The 19,995-nt window shown below is 56.1% G+C and overlaps 1 protein-coding gene across 3 annotated transcripts in view; it reads left to right on the forward strand.

The window, feature by feature from the left end:
- Positions 1-19,995, forward strand: part of UNC5B (unc-5 netrin receptor B) — a 39,972-nt gene that overhangs the window by 6,267 nt on the left and 13,710 nt on the right. For all 3 annotated transcript variants that reach the window (XM_082407335.1, XM_082407337.1, XM_082407336.1), the window contains exons 2-7: positions 11,059-11,283; positions 15,708-15,851; positions 16,314-16,417; positions 17,751-17,931; positions 18,683-18,850; positions 19,634-19,798. In XM_082407335.1, coding sequence (XP_082263461.1) covers positions 11,059-11,283; positions 15,708-15,851; positions 16,314-16,417; positions 17,751-17,931; positions 18,683-18,850; positions 19,634-19,798 — 987 coding nt within the window. The remainder of the gene's footprint in view (positions 1-11,058; positions 11,284-15,707; positions 15,852-16,313; positions 16,418-17,750; positions 17,932-18,682; positions 18,851-19,633; positions 19,799-19,995) is intronic.

A 19,995-nucleotide genomic window follows, 5' to 3' on the forward strand; every position in this document is an offset into this window, starting at 1 on the left:
ATCTAGGCCTTCCCCTGGGCCAGTGCCACCTGTCTCCCCACATCTCCACCCCTGACAGCTCAGCTGCTCTCCCAAGCTCAGGGCTAGGGTCTTCCCCACTGTTGGAACCAGAGAGAGGCAAGGGCAAGAGCATTGGGCTGAGTGCCCGGATGCCCACATTCCAGTCCTAGCTTTGCTTCCAACCCTCTGTGTGACCTGAGACCAGTTACTCCCTACCTCTGGTCCGCAGGGTATTCCTGGGAGCCGAATCTGCAAGGTCTGCCTTCCCTGGGGCCCATGGAGCCTTAGGGCTGGTGCCGGCCTTGTGGAAGAGGCAGAGCTGAGTGTGGAGGAAGGCCAGAGATGGATGTCACCTTCTTCGCTTGCCTCCAGGGCCCCAAGCAGGAACCCAAGTGGGTTCCAGGTTCAGAAAAGTACAAGAGACCCCAACAGAGCCCCTCTCACCCCCCGCCACTGCCAGGTGCTCTCAGATTTCTCTTTCTCTGTCCTTCTTGCTGTGACTCTCCACCTCTCTGTTCACCTCTCCCGGTTTGTCCCTTGCCCCATTTCACAGGTTGACAAAGGCCAGAGTCTGGGCACCCCTCTTCCTCTCTCCCTGTTGTGATTCTCTTTATGCCAATGTGATGCCAAGATACCAGGGGTGCTGCAGCCACTGACCGGCTGTTTGCACTGGAACAAGGCATTGCTCCTCTCTGGCTTCAGGATCCCCCTCTGGAAGTGAAGGGCTTGGACTTAGTTCTAAGGGCCCCGCAGCCCAGGGTCTGAGCCACCTCCTGGTGCCTGCCAGGGGGCCCACACCAGCGCTGGGGTGGGGTCTGGCCAGGTGTGGTGACGGTGCTGACGGCAGCTCGCAACGATCGCACAGGTTTTCCACTGTGCAATGTGTTGGCAGCCAGCTCCCCTTTGCGAGGAGGGGTGGCTCAACCCTAGAGCATGACGCTGGGAAGGCAGGGCAAGTTTATGCCTCGGGGCGCTCTAAGAACAGCCCTGACCCTGAACTTTCCAGGGTGGCCTGGGGGATACCTCACCTGGAAGGGCAGCGGGGATGTAACCCGTCAGGCAGCCCCGGGGCCAGAGGCTGTACCCATGGGCATTTTGACTTTTCTGGGAGACAGGGACAGGACACCGACATCTTTCTGCCCAGCGCCCAAATGTGCAAAGAGATCCTGATGTCATTGCCTAGCAGCTCCCACACCAGCTCTGCATCCTGCGGCTCCTCCAACAGCCCGGAATGTCATGCAGGAGCAGTCAGCCCAGCTGGCGTGGGCCCCTGTGACCTGTGTGACTGTGAGAGAGGGAGAGGAGATGCCTGGTGCACTTCGCTCGCGGTTTAAAAGTCCTCAGTTAACAGCCTTGAAAGAAAGGATAGGATACACAGACTGTGTCTGGCAAGACCCAGTAAGTAACAAAATATGTGCGCATCTGAAAAAAGTCAGGACCAATGTCCAGTGTTAATTCTGGTCACCTGGGGGTGGGAATGGGTGATTTTTATCGTCATCCTCATTTTTTCCTAAATTGTAATCAGAAGAGGTCAAGAAAAAACGTAGTTTCACTAGAAAGAAAAGGAGGATTTTTAAAATAAAGTCCTCACTCCCCCTGGAGTCTAGAGGCCAGTTTCTTTTACTGGCTCTGCTGCTCAGGTGCTTTGTGATCTAAGGCTAGCCCACCCCTTCTCTGGTCTCCATCCTAGAGGACAGTAATTAGATGGTCCCTGAGGTTCCATCAGTTGGTGGCATCCTACAGGATGGGGTTTCCAAAGTGACTGGTTCCCATGGCCCAGGTCAGCCCAACCTATGCCCACTGCCTCTGGCTGCTCCCTCCCACCCCCACCTGCCACCCCAGGTGTTTCCAGAGAGGCTGGGCGGCACAGATGGAGAAAGTCTTGTGTCCTCAGTGGGCCCAGCTAAACGAGCAAACAGGATTTCCAGGCTCTCAAGGAGCTTGCCTTCCAGAGAGTAGACCTGTCCAGACAGACATCAAACAATCAAGTACATGGAGATGGTAATTCCAGAGAGAGATGAACACTGTCAAGAAAAACAAACAAACCAGGACAATGTGAAGATAGCATCAAGGATGGTGAATTTACACTGGGTGGTCAGGGAGGGCCTCACGGGGGAGGTGGCACTGGTATTTGCGCTGAGATCTCAGTGACAGAGAGTCAGCCCAGGAATATCAGGAGACGGGCGGGGAGAGGTGTATTTCAGAAGGAGAGAGCAGCGAAGGCCCTGATGTGAGAATAAACCAGGCATGTACAAGGGCAGGAAACACGCCTGGGTGGCCTGGAGCCTCTGAAGTCTGGGGGTTCGGTGGTGGCTCGGACTTCATTCCAGGTGCAAATGGAAGCCATTGGAGGGTGTGAGCAGGGGAGTGATTTTTTGTATTTTACAAGATTACCCCAGCTGTTGTGAGGAGAGTGCATTTGAGGGGGCAAGAGGGGAAGAAGGGAGCACAGTGAAGGGATTCTGGGCCGGGCAACGTGGGCTTGGAGATGGTAGGAGGTGGTGGTGGGCAGTCGTGGAGTTTGAAGCACATCTTGAAGGTTTACCTGGTAGCATCAGGGTTTGGCAGCATCATGGGTTGGATGCAGGGGAGGGAAAGGGGGGTCTCCCCATGTGGGGACCTAAGCTATTGGGTGTTTGGTGGAGTCTGATATTGCAACTCAAGCTCACCCCATCCCAACTCTGGATGGGGGAGAGATGACCAAATAAAATAGCAGGTCCCCCACAGGCCAGAGTCACTGCCATTGCCTTGAAGTTGACATCAGCAACCCTAAGAAAGGAGCCACTGTCCCAGCCTGGTTGGGGCTCTCTGGGTGTCCAGGGGAGTTGGTTGTGGACTGTGACCTTGAGCAGGGCGTGGGTGGGTCTGCTGGTGTGAGCATGTGTGTCTGAGTGTGACGTCTTAGGGGCTGCACCAGGCTACCAGCGGGCCTTTCCCAGGCTAGGATGAATCTCTGTTTGGCTGGGGCATCCCATACAAGTCCAAGACTTGTCAGGCCCACAGAGGAAGGGGGGCCAAGTGCTGGGGTCAGGAAGCTGAGACCCTCTTCCCCTTCAGCAATCTAGCGAACTCTGGAGAGACTTCATTTGTTCATCTGCAAAATGGGCAAAACAATAGCTGCCGCCTGCTGGTCCCTCAGGGGCATCGTGGGCCAAAGGAGGCCTTGTGCTTTGATGGGAAGAGCTTTGTTTCTTGGTAGCTGAGAGCCTGAGCATGTCTTTTCACTCCTTTGAGCCCCAGGTTCCTCATCTGTGAAGTGGAACGCCTACTTCACAGGATTATTATATTGTCGATGTTTATTATCACATTGTGTGCTGGATAAATGGTTATTATCTGGAGGGTGGTGGATGAGGGGGTTTTGCGTTCCTTGTCTAAGAGAAGAAGGGGAAGCAGAATGCCCCCTTCTCAGGGCCCAGACCTCCAGGCACAGTGAATAGGACTTGGAAGGGGAACTAAAAATTGGCCCTAGAGGGACTGAGGCCCAGGCCGAGGGAACCCAGTGGCCAGAGGAAGGGTCTGAAGGGAGGGTCTGGGCCGGTGGGAATACAGCTTCCCCAGGTACCACTGAGAGTCTGCGGATAGACCAATGACCCAGGAGCTGTAGTGTCCTCTCTCTGTTTTGTAAGCCATGTGACCCCTAGAAAATGGGGCCCGGGCTTCATGCCAGGGCTCTGCACCTGCCCTGGGGCCTCGTCCCCAGACTCCCATCAGATCCTTCACTTGTCCCAAGTCCTTCCAGGGGAAAGATTTCTCAGGATCAGCCAGACACCCCTTCAGGATGCAGGCTCCTGCCCCAGCTGGCCATCTTGGTGAGGCTGCTTCCTGTGGCCAGCAGAGGAAGTGACATCATGGGCATGGGCAGGTCTGCAGAGGGTATGGGAAAAGGGCTGTGCAAGGGGCCTCCTTTGTTAGGAAGAACTCGGCGCCCCCCCAAGCCCACCAGCCCCCATTTGTCACCAGTAACGGCCATTGTAACCATCTCTGAGGGGGCCCCAGCCTGAACTCCACAGCCGCCAGAAGCCAGGGCCAGATGGAAGAAGGGCTTTGTGTCCAGGGAGGGGTCCTTCCATGTGGGGTTTGTGTGTTTTTAAAACATAATAATAAGTGGGCTCCTCTCCCCGCTCTCTCCCCACTCCCCACTGAGCACATCCACCTCACAGTGAATGGAAGAGATTTTCCATGCAGTGGGAGGTCAAGTCTGGCGAGAATTAGCCGGTGTCCAGGGGCTAGACTGTGATTGCTGATGATAAATGTGCCCAGCGTGGGGCGTTTCTCTCTCCCTCACCTCCCGCCTGCCCCCCATTCTCCCCTCCCAGTTCTGCTCCTCAGTGTGGGCACCGCCTCGCACCAGCCAGCCCTGCTCAGCTACAGATGCCCACCCCCTGCAGTTGAGCCCGGGATGGGGGGTGTCCCAGGCCTGGCCTTGTCACCCACCTGGGGACAAAAACCAGGGGACAGGGGTATCGAGGCCTTCTCTACTAAACCACTGCAGCCTCTGAGGTCTCTGCCCCATTGGCCAGGGGTGGACCTGGCTGAGGTGGATGGTAGTGAGTTTCCATCCCAGGCATGGGAAAATACAGAGCCCAAGCTTTTACCCATAGCCATGCCATGCTGTGCTGTCTCCCGCCTCAGCCGTGAACCAGAAATGGGGCTCTGGTCCAGCTTGGCTGTTAGTTTGCTGTGTGATGTTGCATTGGTCACTTCCCCTCTCTGAGTTGGTAGAACAGGACTCCGGGTGCCTCTGCACTCGACTTGCTGTGCTTCTGGCCTACAGGGGCTCAGGTGTCTATAGGCTGAGGAGGCTGCCGGTGCGGGGTTTCAGGACTCCCCACACACGGCTCAGCCGGAGAAGCTTTCCTGTCTGGTGCCTCTCCCTGGGGCATGGGCTCTACCCAGTTAACAGAGCACATTTGCATCTGTTTTCTCAGCTGACTTCACAACAACACCTCAAAATTGACAGGGCAGTACCTATTAGCCCCTTTTTCATAGATGGGGAAACTGAGGCCCTCTCAAGGTCTCAGTGGCAGAGTGAGGATTTGAGTTGGAGCTGGTCTGCTGGCTCTCAGGCCAGCCCGTTCCACCACGCGCCAGTCCCGTCTGGGCTCCAGGCTCAGGGTCACCGTAAGGGAAGCACAACCCCTCTGGCCTCCCCTAGCAACTAGTGACAGTCTCCCATCCAGGGATGTCTGAGCGCTGTAGTTTTAGTCTCCCCCTCCTCTCAGGGGTAGTTCTGGGAAATATGGTTTCTTTACCTTTGTCCTGAACCCACTTCTTTCATCTCCAAGGCCCCTGGCTTCTGCTTATTCTAGTGGCTTAGATTCTGGTACCTCTTAAATAAGCCCGTGGCCTTGACTTCCACCCCATCAGGACCTCCCACCTGCCAGGTGTGTCTCCACACTTGGCACTGCCCAGGCCCAGCCCCTGGGAAGGAGCATGCGGCCTGGCACGGGTCCTGCTGTCGGGTGGAGACCAGGCTCAGACTCCTCACTCTGTCCTGCAAGCGCCACTCCTGTCCCAGGGGACGGGTACCCTGTCCTGGACCCCATGGGGGACACCAAGAACCGTGTGGTGTGCTCCCTGCTTTCTAGAAGCAGCCACCCACAACTGCCAAGGAGCCTTCGAGCTGCCAGAAGCAGGGAGGCACCACCAGACCCCCACCCTGGTCACCTCCCCTCCCTACATTTTAAGTGGATTGTGAGCAAAATGGAACTTGCCCATGAGGAAGCCAGGTGGTGAGGAGATGCAAAACGGTGTCTTGTGAATATTTGAAAGAAAGGCTAGATGGCCAGGGCGGGCAGGCCGCAACCTTCAGAGGCTGGTACGCTGTCGTGGGGAAGAGGAAGCTCACTGTTTTGTGTAACCTCAGAGGCTGAAATTATAGCGATGGCTGGAGCCTCTGACAGCAAATTTCAGCAGAAAGTAAGGAAAGCTTTTCTGTTAGATCTGTCTAAAGGAGAGCCTGGCTGAGAAAGGCAGTGGTGAGCTCCCTATCCCTGGAGGTATGTGAGTCAAGGTTGGATACGGAGTTGATGGGCAGGGGGATGTCGTACGAGATGGCCCTTGCAGTAACCTTTATCCCTGTGATTCAGTGCATCCAAGTGAGCCCCACTGACAAGACACCCCATACAGGCAGGAATAGGTAAATGAGAAGCGAGGGTTTGAATGGTGCCCACCAGAGAGACTCCAATGGTCATTTTCATCCGAGGCCAGGGTGGGTGGCCTGCGTCACAGTTGGCAGAGCCCAGCAGCAAATAGTTCCTCCTCCTCCCTCCCAGCCTCCCCCCAACACTGTGTCTTAGGATCCCAGTAGGTGCTGGGTCTTTGCGCCAGGAATAACACTGGCAAGAAAGGTGACCCCACTTTAAGCAAATTCGCTTCGTGAAGAAAAACTTTACCCAACAGTGCCCTGTCCTACATTAACAGATTCCCCATCAGGCATCTTCAAATCTCAAAGTGTGGGAACCAGAGTGGGGCTCAAGAGATTGGCTCTACCAACTTCCCGATTTGACAGATAGAGGCCCCGAGGCCTGAGAGGAAGGCCACACAGCAGTGCCAATCCCCAGCTGGGGTGAAAACCCAGGGCTCCTGACTTCAGTGGTTCTTTTCCTATGTTTGACCATCTTTGGTTACATCTGTGCAGGGATGCGTTCTATTTCATACCTTCATTTTGGATTAGCTAGGCCATTCGTGTATGCAGCTGTAAAGGCAGGTTGCATTTTTGCAACTATAGGTTCAAATGAATTCTGCTATTGGAAGAAACCACACTTTATGTGGGCCATTTTCCCACCAGGGGGAAATTCATATCTGGCCTGGCAGTGGCAAAGACTCCTCCTCCTAGGGGACCTTTTCCTAGGTGTTTTATTCTCCTCTGTGAAGACGGGGCAGTGGGGAGAGCAGTAGTGAAGCCAGGGAGACAGGTGACCGAGGGATACGGCTCCAAGCCTGGCTTCCTCCCGCTGATCAGGTGACCTCAGGCAAGTCCCTTGATGCCCCATGTCTTCATCTGCAACATGGGAAGATATTGCTCACCTTGGGGGGTGTGAGGAGTAAATTAGATGAACTATTTGAAGCATCTGGCAAATAGTGGACATAAATGCCAATTTCCAGTTCAGAAGTCAGATTCAGGTGTCTACCTGTCTGGATGTGCTCCCCAGCTCTGCTACATACTAGCTTTATAGCCCTGTATCAGCTACTTAAACTCTCTTGGTCTCAGTTTCCTCATCTGTAGTATGGGGTTAATAATAGTACCTAACTTATAGAGATGTGGTTCCCAAACTGTGTGCCCAGGCACCCTAGGATGCTACAGGGGGTGCTGTGGGATATTTTTAATCTCCATGGAAACACAGCAATACCGGACAGCTGCCAGATACCACAACAACTACTAGCTCAAGATAGCTTACAATTTCAGCGTCACACACACTTCTTTCCTTTAGATGGCACCATACCTTTGCAAAGCTGGGAATTTGGCATTTGGGAGTACTCTGAGTGAGGGTAGCAATGTCCACTATGATTCCAAGATATCCCCATTATAAGTTATTGTGGCTACATAGGAATGGAATACAAATATTACCTTTCTTTCAATTTACGTGTATTATTTTTTCCTAATGGATACTAAGTTGTTAGGATATACACACACACACCTACACACACGTAAGCTGGTTGGATCTAACTACTTAATAAACAAAACCACTAGCAATTTCTTTTGGCCTTGGGGTAAAATTACTGGGTAAAAATTACCAAGACATTAAAGACCAAAAAAGTTTGGGAACCTCTGTCAAGGATTGCCGCAGGGCTCAGTGAGTTAATATAAAATACCTTCTGAAGGCCTCTGGCAGAGGGAGTACCCAGGAACCCCCAGCTTCATGATTCTTCCTCCTCCAAGCTGGAGAGGGAAGGCTCAGGTGGCCCCCCCCTCCAGGACACCTGCAGAACCTTCCTCAGCCGCTAAGGCCCAAGCCAGGGCCAAGGAGGAGGGGACGTGTCCACTGGTCAGGACAGGGGCCCAATTCAGTCACTACCCAGGCCCTGGCAGCACCTCCCACACACCTTTAATTTGTGTTCACTGAGCACCTACTGTGTGCCGGCCAGCATGTAGTCCATGGTGGTCCCTGTGGGGAAGAATCTCAGGTCGGCTCTTGCTGCTGCTTCCTTGTTTCCTGCAGGATGTCTGGGGGATGGGGATGTGGGCAAGTGGGCAGTGGCTGCATAGAGAGCCACCCAGCACTGCCCTGATGACAGGGAGGCAGTGATGAGACGCCCAGCCGTCTTCCTGCCAAGACCAGGGCTGAGTCTTCGTGCCAGGGCTGAGAGGAGGGGTGGGGTGGCAGGGTGGGGCACGGGGCCGCCAGACTCGGGCCTCCTGCCCTAATGGATGTCTAATGTTGACTTTCCTCAGTCAAGTCTCCGCCTGCTTTGTAAATGAGCCACATTAGGGTTATAAAACAAAGTCATAAATGCAGCCCACAGTGCCACAGAGAGCCAAGGCGGCCGTCACCTGGAGGCTGGGAGCTGTGTGGTTAGAAGGTAGGGCAAGCCTGCAGCTGCATCCATGGGTTCCCATATACCTGCTCTCATGGCCGCCATCCCCAGAGGGGGGTCCAGTCCCCCCATTTCACAGATGAGGTGCCTGAGGCCAGTCAGGACTGGTTCAGACCCTGGGGTGTCTGAGTCTGAAGCCTGAGCCCTGGCCTAGACTCCTCAGGCCTGAGACTGAAGCAGGGATGCTGGTGGCAGGAGGTGGGCATGGAGTCCTCTTGGCTCCACCCTGCTCTCCCTAGAACTGCCCGCCTGGCGGGAGGGCCACAGTGAGCAGCTCTCAGGCCACCGGGAGACCCATGTCCAGCTCCCTGGGCACTGTGTCATCTCGCCATCAACTGCCCACATTCCCAGACCCTAGGGGCTGCCAGTTTACCTACAGAGAAGGTGTCTCCCTGTCTGGCAGAGGAAAGCAGGTGTTTGGGAGCCCTGGCCTGGCCTTGGGAATCCTCGGTGCTGTTCTTAGTTTGGATGCCCACTAACCAGGTGACCTTGCATCAGTTTGATGGACTTCAATTTCCCCAGCTTTGAAACATGAAAAACAGTCCCGGCCTTGCTGGCCCTTTGATGAGAGAGCCCCCGTAATTGCAGAGACCCGGCCAGTGTCAGGGTCTATTAGGAATCTCAGGTATGGGGACACCCACAGTGTTATGGAGCTACTCCAAAGATAGGCAGTGTGGAGCCCGGGGCAACACTGAGGTCTGGTTTCTTGGGTTCAAACCTTGGTTCTGCCTCTTGCTAGCTGTGTGATCTTGGGCAAGTTGCTTAACTGCTCTGAGCCTCAGCTTCCCCATCAGTAAACTGGGGACCAATATAATATACCTTACAAAGTTGTTGCAAGAATTAGTTAAGTTAACTATGTAACTGAAAACATAGCAGTTAATTCCAGGGAAGCATTAGTTGCTATTTTGATGCAGCAATTTGTACCTAGGCTCCTCCTAGGCACTCATGCATGTTTATCTCATATGATCCTCAAAAGATCCCAGAGAGAGGAAGAGTGCTCATTTTCCTGCCCTCGTCATAGACAAAGTAACGAGGTCGGAGTTAAGGGCTCTCCATGGGTCACAGGGAACATGCTGGATTCATCCTCTCTCTTGCTGGCTTCCCCTTCGGTCCCCCAGGCCACGCACACATACCCCACCCACAGCCCAGAGCTTGGAGCCAGTGACAACCCATGCATTTTCTCAGAGCCCCCGTCTTAGCAGGAGCTCGTGATCCACAAGGAGATGACACTGAGAAAGCATGTTAGGCACGTTTTGTTCATTCTGCTCTTGAAGAACCATGTGTCCCTTTGGCCCCTCTGCCCATAGGGGGGCTCCCGAGTGCTGAGCGTGTCTAACCCATGGCCTCCTGGGGCCCCAGCTCCACTTGATGGACTGGAGCGCCGGGACAGTGACAGGACTGCGGCAGGCTGGCGAGGGGCTGGGCAGACACATGCACCCCTGCAGCTTAATTCGTTGTTTCCTCGGGAGCAGTTAGCAGAGGAGGACAAGCCCCCTGCCGGTTGTCCCCAGCCACCTGATTGTTTGGGGCTTGGCATTGGAAAGTCAATTTTCCTACGTGGATTGTAAACCAGTAGCCTGGCCCGGCCTGGTTTCCCTCCCTCCCCACACTGGTGGTGGCCAGGCCCCTCTCCCTTCCTGTTTGTCTCACCTCCCGAGGTGCTGTTCTTTCCAGGGAGCTGGACGGGGCCAGGGGTTCCATCTGGCCCCTTTGCGGGAGGAGATGGCCGCCGGCACAGCCTCACTGCCTTCCCAGCCTCCCAAGTGCCCTCATCCATAGGGCCGAGGGTGTGGATTTGGCTGAAGCAGGAAAGGCAAAGGGGGCGGATCAGAGCCACAGACCAGAGGAAGGGAGGGTCTGGGGGGAGGCTGCAGGGAAGGTGGTCTCCCCTGCCTGCTGCTGCCTGCCGTGGGCTTCCTGGAGGTGGCGGCACTCCGGGAACAAGCACCAGGGAGCCCAGGCCTGGTGCTGCCACCCCACCTCAGCCCACCCTCGCCCCTGTGGGCCCTGACTTGTCTCCCTGCTTCCATCAACCTGGCTGGCTGGGGCTGCACAGGGCAGCTGTGGCTTCGGGGCAGAGCCGGCCTGGTTTGAGCTCCAGCCTCAGGCCCATTTCCAGCTCTTCACATTCTGTGGCATCGCCGTGGGAAACTGGAGGGAGGCTGGGGAGGGCCGGTGGTGAGGGCTGGAGAGGGGTGTCCTTGCCCTGATGGGTCACCTCACCTCCCTGGTCCACCCTGACTCCTCCATCTGTAAAAAAGTAGAATCACACAGCATCACAGGGCTGGGACTGGCTCCAAAACACAGCCTCTTAAAAGCAGGTCACAGTGGGGAAACGGAGGCCACAGGAGTGTCAGACCTCGCCCAGGCCACAGAGGGCGTCCCAGCAGGTCTCCTCAGCTGCCTACCCCTCCTCCTCCCCCAGCCTCCTCTCTCTGCCAGGGCCCCCAGGGGATGGAGGGGACCCAGGCCTCCCAGCCTGTGACCTCATGGAGCCCTCCCACCCTCCACCCTCTGCAGGCACTGATTCTGGCAGCGAGGTGCTCCCAGACTCCTTCCCGTCGGCGCCAGCAGAGCCGCTGCCCCACTTCCTGCGGGAGCCGCAGGACGCCTACATCGTGAAGAACAAGCCCGTGGAGCTGCGCTGCCGTGCCTTCCCCGCCACACAGATCTACTTCAAGTGCAACGGCGAGTGGGTCAGCCAGAACAACCACGTCACGCAGGAGAGCCTGGACGAGGCCACCGGTGAGCCCACCCCACTCGCCGGGCACCCCCAGGTCACCCCAGACCCAGAGGGTCCTGGGCCTGGCTCCACCCTGGCTCCATGTGAGACCTCATACAGCCACGGTGCCCCCGGGCCTCAGTGTCCCCTCTGAAGTTCACCCTGGACCAAGGCTTGGCCGCTTGCCCTGTCTGACTGGGTGACCAGGTGAAACAGCACCAAATCCCTTGCTGAGAGCTAGCTCCCTTTTCCAGTTTCCTTCCATCCTGTGCTTACATCAGAGAGCAGGTCCAGTCGGGGACTAGGGTTCTTCCCTGCTCCCCCAGCACCTGCTGTGCTTGCTGTTTAAGGAAGAGGAGCCTGCTCTGTATCGCAGCCCTGCCCCCAACACCCAACCAGAATTCTAGACCATCGCTAGTTTCACAGGTCCTCTGTGTTGGTGAGAAGTGATACTGTTTTTGTTCACAGTAATGATGCAACGCTTCCTTCATAGAAATCAATTGGCTTAGGTTTTTTAAAAAAGGCCAGAAATATTAAGTAAATAATCATAGAGGTGGTGCTAGGATGTAGCCCAAGTCCTGCAGGAGAGGAGAGTGGCAGAAGCGTGGGAAACTAGGAGGAAGCGTGGGATGTGTGCAGGTCCCTGGGGGCCCCCCACCCCAGGCAGGAGGCAGAGCCTGGGGCTCCTCACATCTCCCAGAGCCCAGCCCCTGTTTACAGTACAGGACCTTCAGGGGTGGAAATCCTTTCCCCAGCTCAGGCCAGGGAGGGGGGCCACCCACTGCAGGTCACCTGCGGGCGGCCAGCTTTGGGCAGCCCCAACCGACCCCAGGCTCGGGGTGGCTCCTTTGCCCCAGAGCCTGCCTTGGCTTTGATTTCGTTTCTACCATCTCTTCCCTGACCTTTTCTTTCTCCTCCTTTTTCAGCCCTCTCTTCTTTCCTTCTGTCTCTCCTGCTTCTCCCTTCTCATCCCTGTCTCCTTTTGTGTCTGTCTTTTTTCCCTTATGTCTCTCTCTTTCTCTACCTCAGTCTCATTCTTGTGTCTCTCCCCTGACATACTCTCTTTCACTCTCTCTCCTTCTTTCTTCCTCCTTCAACTTCTATTTTTCTGTGAAAAGCTGACAGATTTCAGAACCACTCAGGCTAAAATCATACCCCAGAATGTACTTAATGTCATTCAACACTGTACCATAAAAATTGGTTAAAATGGTAAGTTGTAGGTTATGTATATTTTACCAAAAATTTTAAAGAATTTCAAGAATTTTAAAAGTTAGAGTTGGAGTCTCATTCTCACTCAAAATCTAAAAATTAAAAAATGATTTTTTTAAAAATTATTTATTTATTTATTTTTGGCTGCATCAGGTCTTGGATGCAGTGTGCGGGCTCTTCGTTGCCGTGCGCAGGCTTCTCTCTGGTTGTGGTGCACGGGCTTAGTTGCCCCGTGGCATGTGGGATCTCAGTTCCCTGACCAGGGATCAAACCTGCGTCCCCTGTATTGCAAGACGGATTCTTAACCACTGGACCACCAGGGAAGTCCCAAGAAAAGGATTTTTTATCTGATTTTTTTTTTCTTTTTTTTGGCCACGCCGCACGGCTTGTGGGATCTTAGTTCCCCACCCAGGGATTGAACCTGCGCCCTCGGCAGTGAAAGCATGGAGTCCTAACCACTGGACTACCAGGGAATTCTCCAAAAAAGAAACTTTTAAAAGGAAAAAAAACCCATATCCCAGCTGCCCCCATACTCTGGCTGTGTGACCCTGAGGAAGTCACTCAACCTCTCTGAGCCCCAGTTTCTCTCTTTGTAAACTGGGATATTAACAGGTCTTGGTGAGGATGGAACAAGGTGGTACCTGTACAGCATTGAGCACAGTGCCAGGACCCAGCAGGTGCTCAATAAACACCTGTTTCCTCCATCTTCTTTCTGGGTTTTTGTTGGCTTCTTTCCTCTTGAAACCTATTCTTACTTCTCTATCCCCCTGAGCCCCTCTGGCCCTTCAGGGCAAGGGGACAGTGTATCCTGCTAGGGCCCCTCACAGACCCTGTGATTATTAGTAACAGGGTGGCTCTTACTCCCCTGCTACCAGGCACACAAGTCCTGCCAGCCCTAGAAATCAAGACACTGTTGTCCCCATTAGCTACAAAGAATGGACAGTGGTCCAGCAGGCCACACCCTTGGCAGCAGTGTGGCTGGTTCCTCCTCCCCACCGCTAGCCCTCCCTGGCACTCTCTGAAGCCCTGAAAACAGGATGGGGGCCAAAAGAGGCGGGACGAGCCCACCCACTAGCTCATGCCAGGTCAAGGCAGGCAGCCCAACTCTGGGTGTCCTGGTCCAGGCACTGCCTGCCACTTGGCCATCATGCTGAGGGGGACACCTAGTCTGGGGCCCAAGTCTGGGAGACCAAAGGCCCCTGTCCTCCTCTTTGCCTGCTGGTGACCATTGCCACGGTGTCAAGCCCTGCTGGGTGGTAGTTTATCTGTCCAGCTGTTGGGTGCTCCTGAAACATTCTGGATGGATGACCCCCTTGAGAGGGGCCACTCCTCCAGGCTCCCAGCCTGGTGGATAAAGGGCAGGGCCCCACTCTCCTGCCCCGGGCCATGCAGCATTGCTTGTAGAGCAAGCAGTCCAGGCAGCCACTGCCAGCAGGCAGGGCCGCTGTCCCCCAAGAAGCCTCTTCTCTCCTGGTGCTCCACCCACAGCAAACACCAGCCCCCTCCAATTTAGATCCCTGGCCACCAGGAGGGGTTCCTCACTGTCTGGGCTCCCAGTGCAAGGGCCCCCCTCCCTCAGGATGCAGGAGAGTTAAGGCAATGATTTCACTGGGAGAGGTCCAGAGAGGTGTCATTCATCACTGGGCAGAGCTCTAACTGGGGCAGGACGCCAGATAGCTGATCTCAGCTCTGCTGGCAACTTGCTCTGGGACTTTGGGCCTGCCACCTACCCTCTCCAAGCCTCAGTTTCTCCAGATGTAAAAGGAAGGGGCTGGATGAGATCCAGATGAGCTGCCAGATTAGATTTGTGTCCAGCCTGGGCTGGGTGCTGTAATTGCCATGATTCATTTAGAATTTACCCTGAGTGTTTTACTCTGATGAGGGAACCGAGGCTCAAAGAGGCTAAGTAACTTAGCTAAGGTCACACAGTTGGGGAGTGAAGGTAGGGCCAGGATTCAAACCTGTCAAGAAGCAGTCCAGCCCTCCACCTAACCACCATGCCACAGGACTACAATGTGTACACTCAACAGTCCCGCCCTTGAGGGGCTTATCAGAATCCACAAGCAACCATGAGAGGATGAGCTCAGATACATGATGGCGAGGAGGAATAGCTTTAGGAATTCCGAGACCACGGGGGTAGTCAGGGAGGGCTTCCTGGTGGAGGAGGCCTTACAGTTCTCCCACAAGCTTTGGGGAGGAGCTTCGGATGGGTGCCCTCATCCAGGAGGGTTCATCCCTTTCCAGAACGTAGAGGGTTTTGTCAAGGGAGGATTGGCAAAGAGTGAGTGATTCCTTCTCTGTGGGCTGGTGGATCCAGTCGTTCAAGGAGGCCCTTGGGCCCTAGCAGGGAATCATTGAGAGGTTTGGGGTTCCCAGGAAGAGGGGCCTTCCCTCAACTCCAGCCCCACAGGCTCCTGAGCCATGACCAGAGAGAGGCCACATGCTTGCCTCATATTTGTTGAGCCCATTGTCTGTGCCAGGCCCTGGGCCACGGCAGTGAACAGGACAAAGCCCCACCTCATTCTCCTGCAGGAGATACAGTTAACACATGAACACGTCAATAAATAATACAGTTCCAGGTAATGGTCAGTGCCATGAGGGAATCAGGCTGGGTGGGGAATGATAACTGCACAGACCAATGTCCAGTGCAGCTGTGGGAGTGCTGAGCGGTACTTTGACAGCTGGTGGGGGTGGGCCAGCATCAGGGGGCTTCCCTCCGAAGTGAGGCCCAGCCCAAAACTGACGGTGACTGGGAGTTCGCTGGACACAGAAAAGACAGAAGAGAGTTCCAGGCAGGGGACTGGATGTACAACGGCCCTGTGGCTAGAGAGGCCAGGAAAACATGAGGGCCTGGAAGACACCCGGTGAGGCTGCAGTGGGTAGATCGTGCAGGGCCTGGAGGCCACGTGGAAGGTCTGGGTCTTTACACTGGGATGACTGGAGACATAGCAGGGGAATGACATGCCATTTGTGCCTTTTGAAGAGCTATCTGCAGGGTGGAAAGTCGATTGGATGGGGGCAGAGGGCTTGGGTTAGCCATTGAGTTTCCAGGTGAGCTGCAATGGTGGCTTGGGCCAGGCTCAAGGCAGATGAGATGAGAAAAATGGAAACGTGAGGCACTTGGGAGAGGAGCCCACAGGACTCGGGGGGTTGGAAAGGAGAGAGATATTATGGTCCCATGTCCAGTGTCTTCTGTCCTCAGACCTGCCCCCTGATGGCGTGTCTCTCCTCCTCCCAGGCCTGCAGGTGCGAGAGGTGCAGATCGAGGTGTCGCGGCAGCAGGTGGAGGAGCTGTTTGGGCTGGAGGATTACTGGTGCCAGTGCGTGGCCTGGAGCTCTGCGGGCACCACCAAGAGTCGCCGGGCCTATGTCCGCATTGCATGTACGCCACCCTGACACCCTCACCCCATTCTCCTGGGCCCTTTTCCCTTCCCTGTGGATCCTGGGGAGAGAATTCCACACGCAGACATCAGGGCACAGGGGTGCCAGCTCAGAAGGCTCCATGACCCAGAACCTGTGCCACCTTTGGCCCCAGGATTTCTAACGGCCCTTTTTTGCCTACTTTTATATAAGGAAGCTGCCAGCTTCCTCACCATCCCCGGTCACCATGTGCATAGGATCCCAGAGTCAGGGAGGGAAGCTTGTTCCCGCGAGTCCACCTGGTGAGGCCCCCATCTTGGAAAAGTTCTCCAGGTAAAGGCCGGGTGTCTCCGTGAACATTCTCTTGGTGTGCACTGCCACCTAGTGGCTAGAATGGGGCCCTTCAGGATCCAGCTCTGCCTGACTGGCCTCCTCCCTGCACCGCCTGACTGTGCCTTGGAACACTTTTCCTTCCTTCTCCCAGACCTGCGCAAGAACTTCGATCAGGAGCCTCTGGGCAAGGAAGTGCCCCTGGACCATGAAGTTCTCCTGCAATGCCGCCCACCAGAGGGGGTGCCTGTGGCTGAGGTGAGTGGGGACATGGGGGACTTCGGGCATGGCAGGGGCCAGCCAGGCATGATATTTACCACCAGCCACAATGCCTCAGCCTTCCAGAGCCCTCCCATTTCACAGATGGGGATATCAAGGCTAGAGACAGAGAAAGGAACTGCAACCTCTGTAGAACTCGGCGCATGCCAGACCCCAGCTGGGCCCTCCATAGGCATAACCCCACAGGATGGGGCAGAGCTGGGGCAGGAACCCCTAGGGCTCCTTGGGTTGACCCCAGGCTCAATCTCCTACAAGAGAAGTGGCCATATACACCATTTTCCCCCACCCCACCCAGAACCCAAGGCCCCAGCTTTATGTGTATCATAATACGTGCGTCTGAGCAAAAACTCAGCCCACAAGCTGATCACCCCTTCCTGCACCACGTGGCCTGTGCATCCCTGGGTGATGCCCACCTGTCCTCTTACTGCCCTGCTTGTGTTCCAGACCTGCTTCCTCTCTCCCGCTCCCTGCATTGGTGGTCCTCTAGTCAGAGCAGGGCATGGGGAAACGTCTCAGCTTTGTTGCCAGGGACCTCAGAACAGGATTGGGGAAGATGGAACCCTGGGCTTCCAGCTCAGAACCTTTGCTCTAATCACTTAGCTTCCCCCCAGCCCAGGCCCCCATCTGGAAATGAGCTCAGACAGACACCTTCTGTAATAGCTACCCCTCGTGGCTCCCACATGTGCCTGGCACTCGGCACGCTGGTCCTCGTAGCAACCCTTCAAGGTGGGTATTGTCATCCCATCTTATGGCTGGGAACACAGCACTGGGACAGGTGAAGCGGTCACCCAGGGTGACCCAGCTAGTGAGTGGCAGAGCTGGCATTTGCACACCCAGGTCTGCCAGACCAGGAACCATGTTTTTAATCACCTGCCAGGCCTCTCACCCTGGCTAAGGGAGTCGGTTTGCAGAGTTAATGATGACGACATGTTCTTATTTAGTATCAATACTTAACGTGAGCCAGGCATGGCCTCCACGCTTTCCATATACTGATTCATTTCATCCTCACAGTAGTCCTATGGGTAGTACTATTAAATATCATCTTACAGTTGATGAAATCGAGGCCAAGTGGAAGTCCCTTCCCAAGGCCACTCAGCTGGTGGGTGGTCATCTTAACCACTGTGTTCTGTAGTGTCCAGCACAGTGCCTGGCCCGTGGAGGCCCTGCCCCCTGTGTCACCACCGTGGGTGGACATGGCTAGAACTGCAGTCCTGTTTATGGTCAGGCCTCCCTTCCCCCCAAGAGAGGGCCCACTCCCAGGGTGCAGGGGATCGGGCCCTGGGCCCTCACAGCTGCAACCCTGCCCCTGCAGGTGGAATGGCTCAAGAACGAGGACATCATTGACCCCACCCAGGACACCAACTTCCTGCTCACCATCGACCACAACCTCATCATCCGCCAGGCTCGCCTGTCAGATACGGCCAACTACACCTGCGTAGCCAAGAACATCGTGGCCAAGCGCCGCAGCACCACCGCCACCATCATTGTCTATGGTGCGGCCCAGAGTGGGCTGGGGGGGGGGGCGGGGGAGGACACAGCCGACGGAGGGGGAGAGCCTGGGGCTATACAGCTGACCCTTCCCTACCCGGAAGCCAGCAGGACCTTGGTGAACAGGTGGGGAGGAAGAGGAGGCCCAGAGAGGGGAGGTGCCTTCACAAGGTCACACAGCAAAGCTAGTGGCGAAGTCAGGGACTCCTGGGTCCCCAGCCAGGAGCACTTGCCCCTTCTCAGGCCCTTTGCTTATCCCTGAAGGGGAAGACCCAGTTCTCTTAGAGTCAGGGCTAAGGCAGGGCCCAGTCAGTATCCCCATCCCCAAGCCTGTTGTTCTAGCAGTTAGGGACCACTGCTCAGGCCCGTCAGCTGTTACTTGCTGTCCCCTTGGGCGGGAGGGCCAGAGCCATGGCTGAAATGAGTGTTGTAGAAAGAGCCCTGTACTGGGTTCCAGTTCCAAGCCCCCCATTACTCATGGGGAGACCTTGTGTGTCAGCCCTCTCTGAACCTTTGTTTGCCATTGGACAATGGGGTGGGGAATAGACAATGACCTCCTGGGTCGCCTCTGGTGCTGACAGATGCAGCCCAGGTCTGCCCGCTGGTATCTGAGTCACCAGCCCTGGAGGCAGGAGGGGTCCAACTAGGAAGGACCAGGCCTCAGCAGAGGCGCCTCATCATGGCTGGAGGATGGGGCTTGGGGGGCCCACGGGGCGAAGAGCCAGGCCAACCTGCTGACAACTGCTACCCCTGCAGTGAACGGCGGCTGGTCCAGCTGGGCTGAGTGGTCACCCTGCTCCAACCGCTGTGGCCGCGGCTGGCAGAAGCGCACACGGACCTGCACCAACCCCGCCCCACTCAATGGAGGCGCCTTCTGTGAGGGCCAGGCCTTCCAGAAGACTGCCTGCACCACCGTGTGCCCAGGTAAGGCCACCGGCCAGGTGGCAGTCCACCCACGCCCAGCCCCATGCCAGCCCCAGCCCTGCCTTCTGTGCTCTGGTGTCTGCCAGTCAGGACAGCCGATCTCTCCCCGTCGGGGTACGGTGGGGGCAGAAGGTGCTTGTCCCGGGCCCCCCAGCTGGCTGACCAGGCTGGACTGGATACTCTGACCGCTGACCTCCTGTTCTGCCCTGGGCTGCGGGAGAGACAGAGGCAGAGGCTCTGAGCTTCGGTCTGAGGGATGGGTGGTCTGCTCTCCAGGCCAAGGGTTCTCAGCGTCAGCCCCCAGGCCGGGGCCCCAGAGGCTCCTGGGGTCAGAGAGCCTGTGCTCCTGCCCTTGACTGCTAGACACACCTGGCCGCTGACCCTACCTTGCTGCAGTCCTCTCTTCCTTCTGTGTTACTCTGTGGCCCCATCGGTTGGTCTGTGTTCTCTCTCTTTGGTGACATGTCTGTGTGACTGATGTGGTGTTTTTCACCCTGGGTTTGTACCTCTTTGTGTACACTTGTGCCCTGGGCTGTATCTGTGTCAGTGACCTTACGTGTCTATTTGGGCTGTCTTCGCCCACCTGGTGCTCCTGTCTCTGCACTGGCATGAGGCGTGGATTTCTCTGGATGGCATGCGTGTGTCTTGGGTTCCTCTTTCCCTGCTGCGCTGTGTGTGTGTGTGTGTGTGTGTGTGCATGCACTGCTGTGTTGTGCACACATAACTGTGTGTGCATTCTGTGCATGCACGTGTCCCCATGCACCACGTGCTGTGTCCCCACAGTCGATGGCGCGTGGACGGAGTGGAGCAAGTGGTCGGCCTGTAGCACCGAGTGTGCGCACTGGCGCAGCCGCGAGTGCATGGCGCCCCCTCCCCAGAACGGAGGCCGGGACTGCAGCGGGACCCTCCTTGACTCCAAGAATTGCACCGACGGGCTGTGCGTGCAGAGTGAGTCCTTGGAAGGCAGGGCCCAGGGTGGGGGCTCTGGAGCCAGATAAGGGCCCCCGGCCCCCCCCTCCCAGCCTGCAGTGGAGCAGCCCCTCGGGGCCCCTGCCCGCCTGCCACTCTGTCATCTCATCCATGCATCTCCCCATCACCTCCTCTACCACCCTTTCCCTGCCATCTGTGTCATTGTCTTTCCCTTT

This window comes from Balaenoptera borealis (assembly GCF_965194805.1).
Source record: "Balaenoptera borealis genome assembly, chromosome: 10".
In the NCBI taxonomy this organism is placed as follows: Eukaryota; Metazoa; Chordata; class Mammalia; order Artiodactyla; family Balaenopteridae; genus Balaenoptera; species Balaenoptera borealis.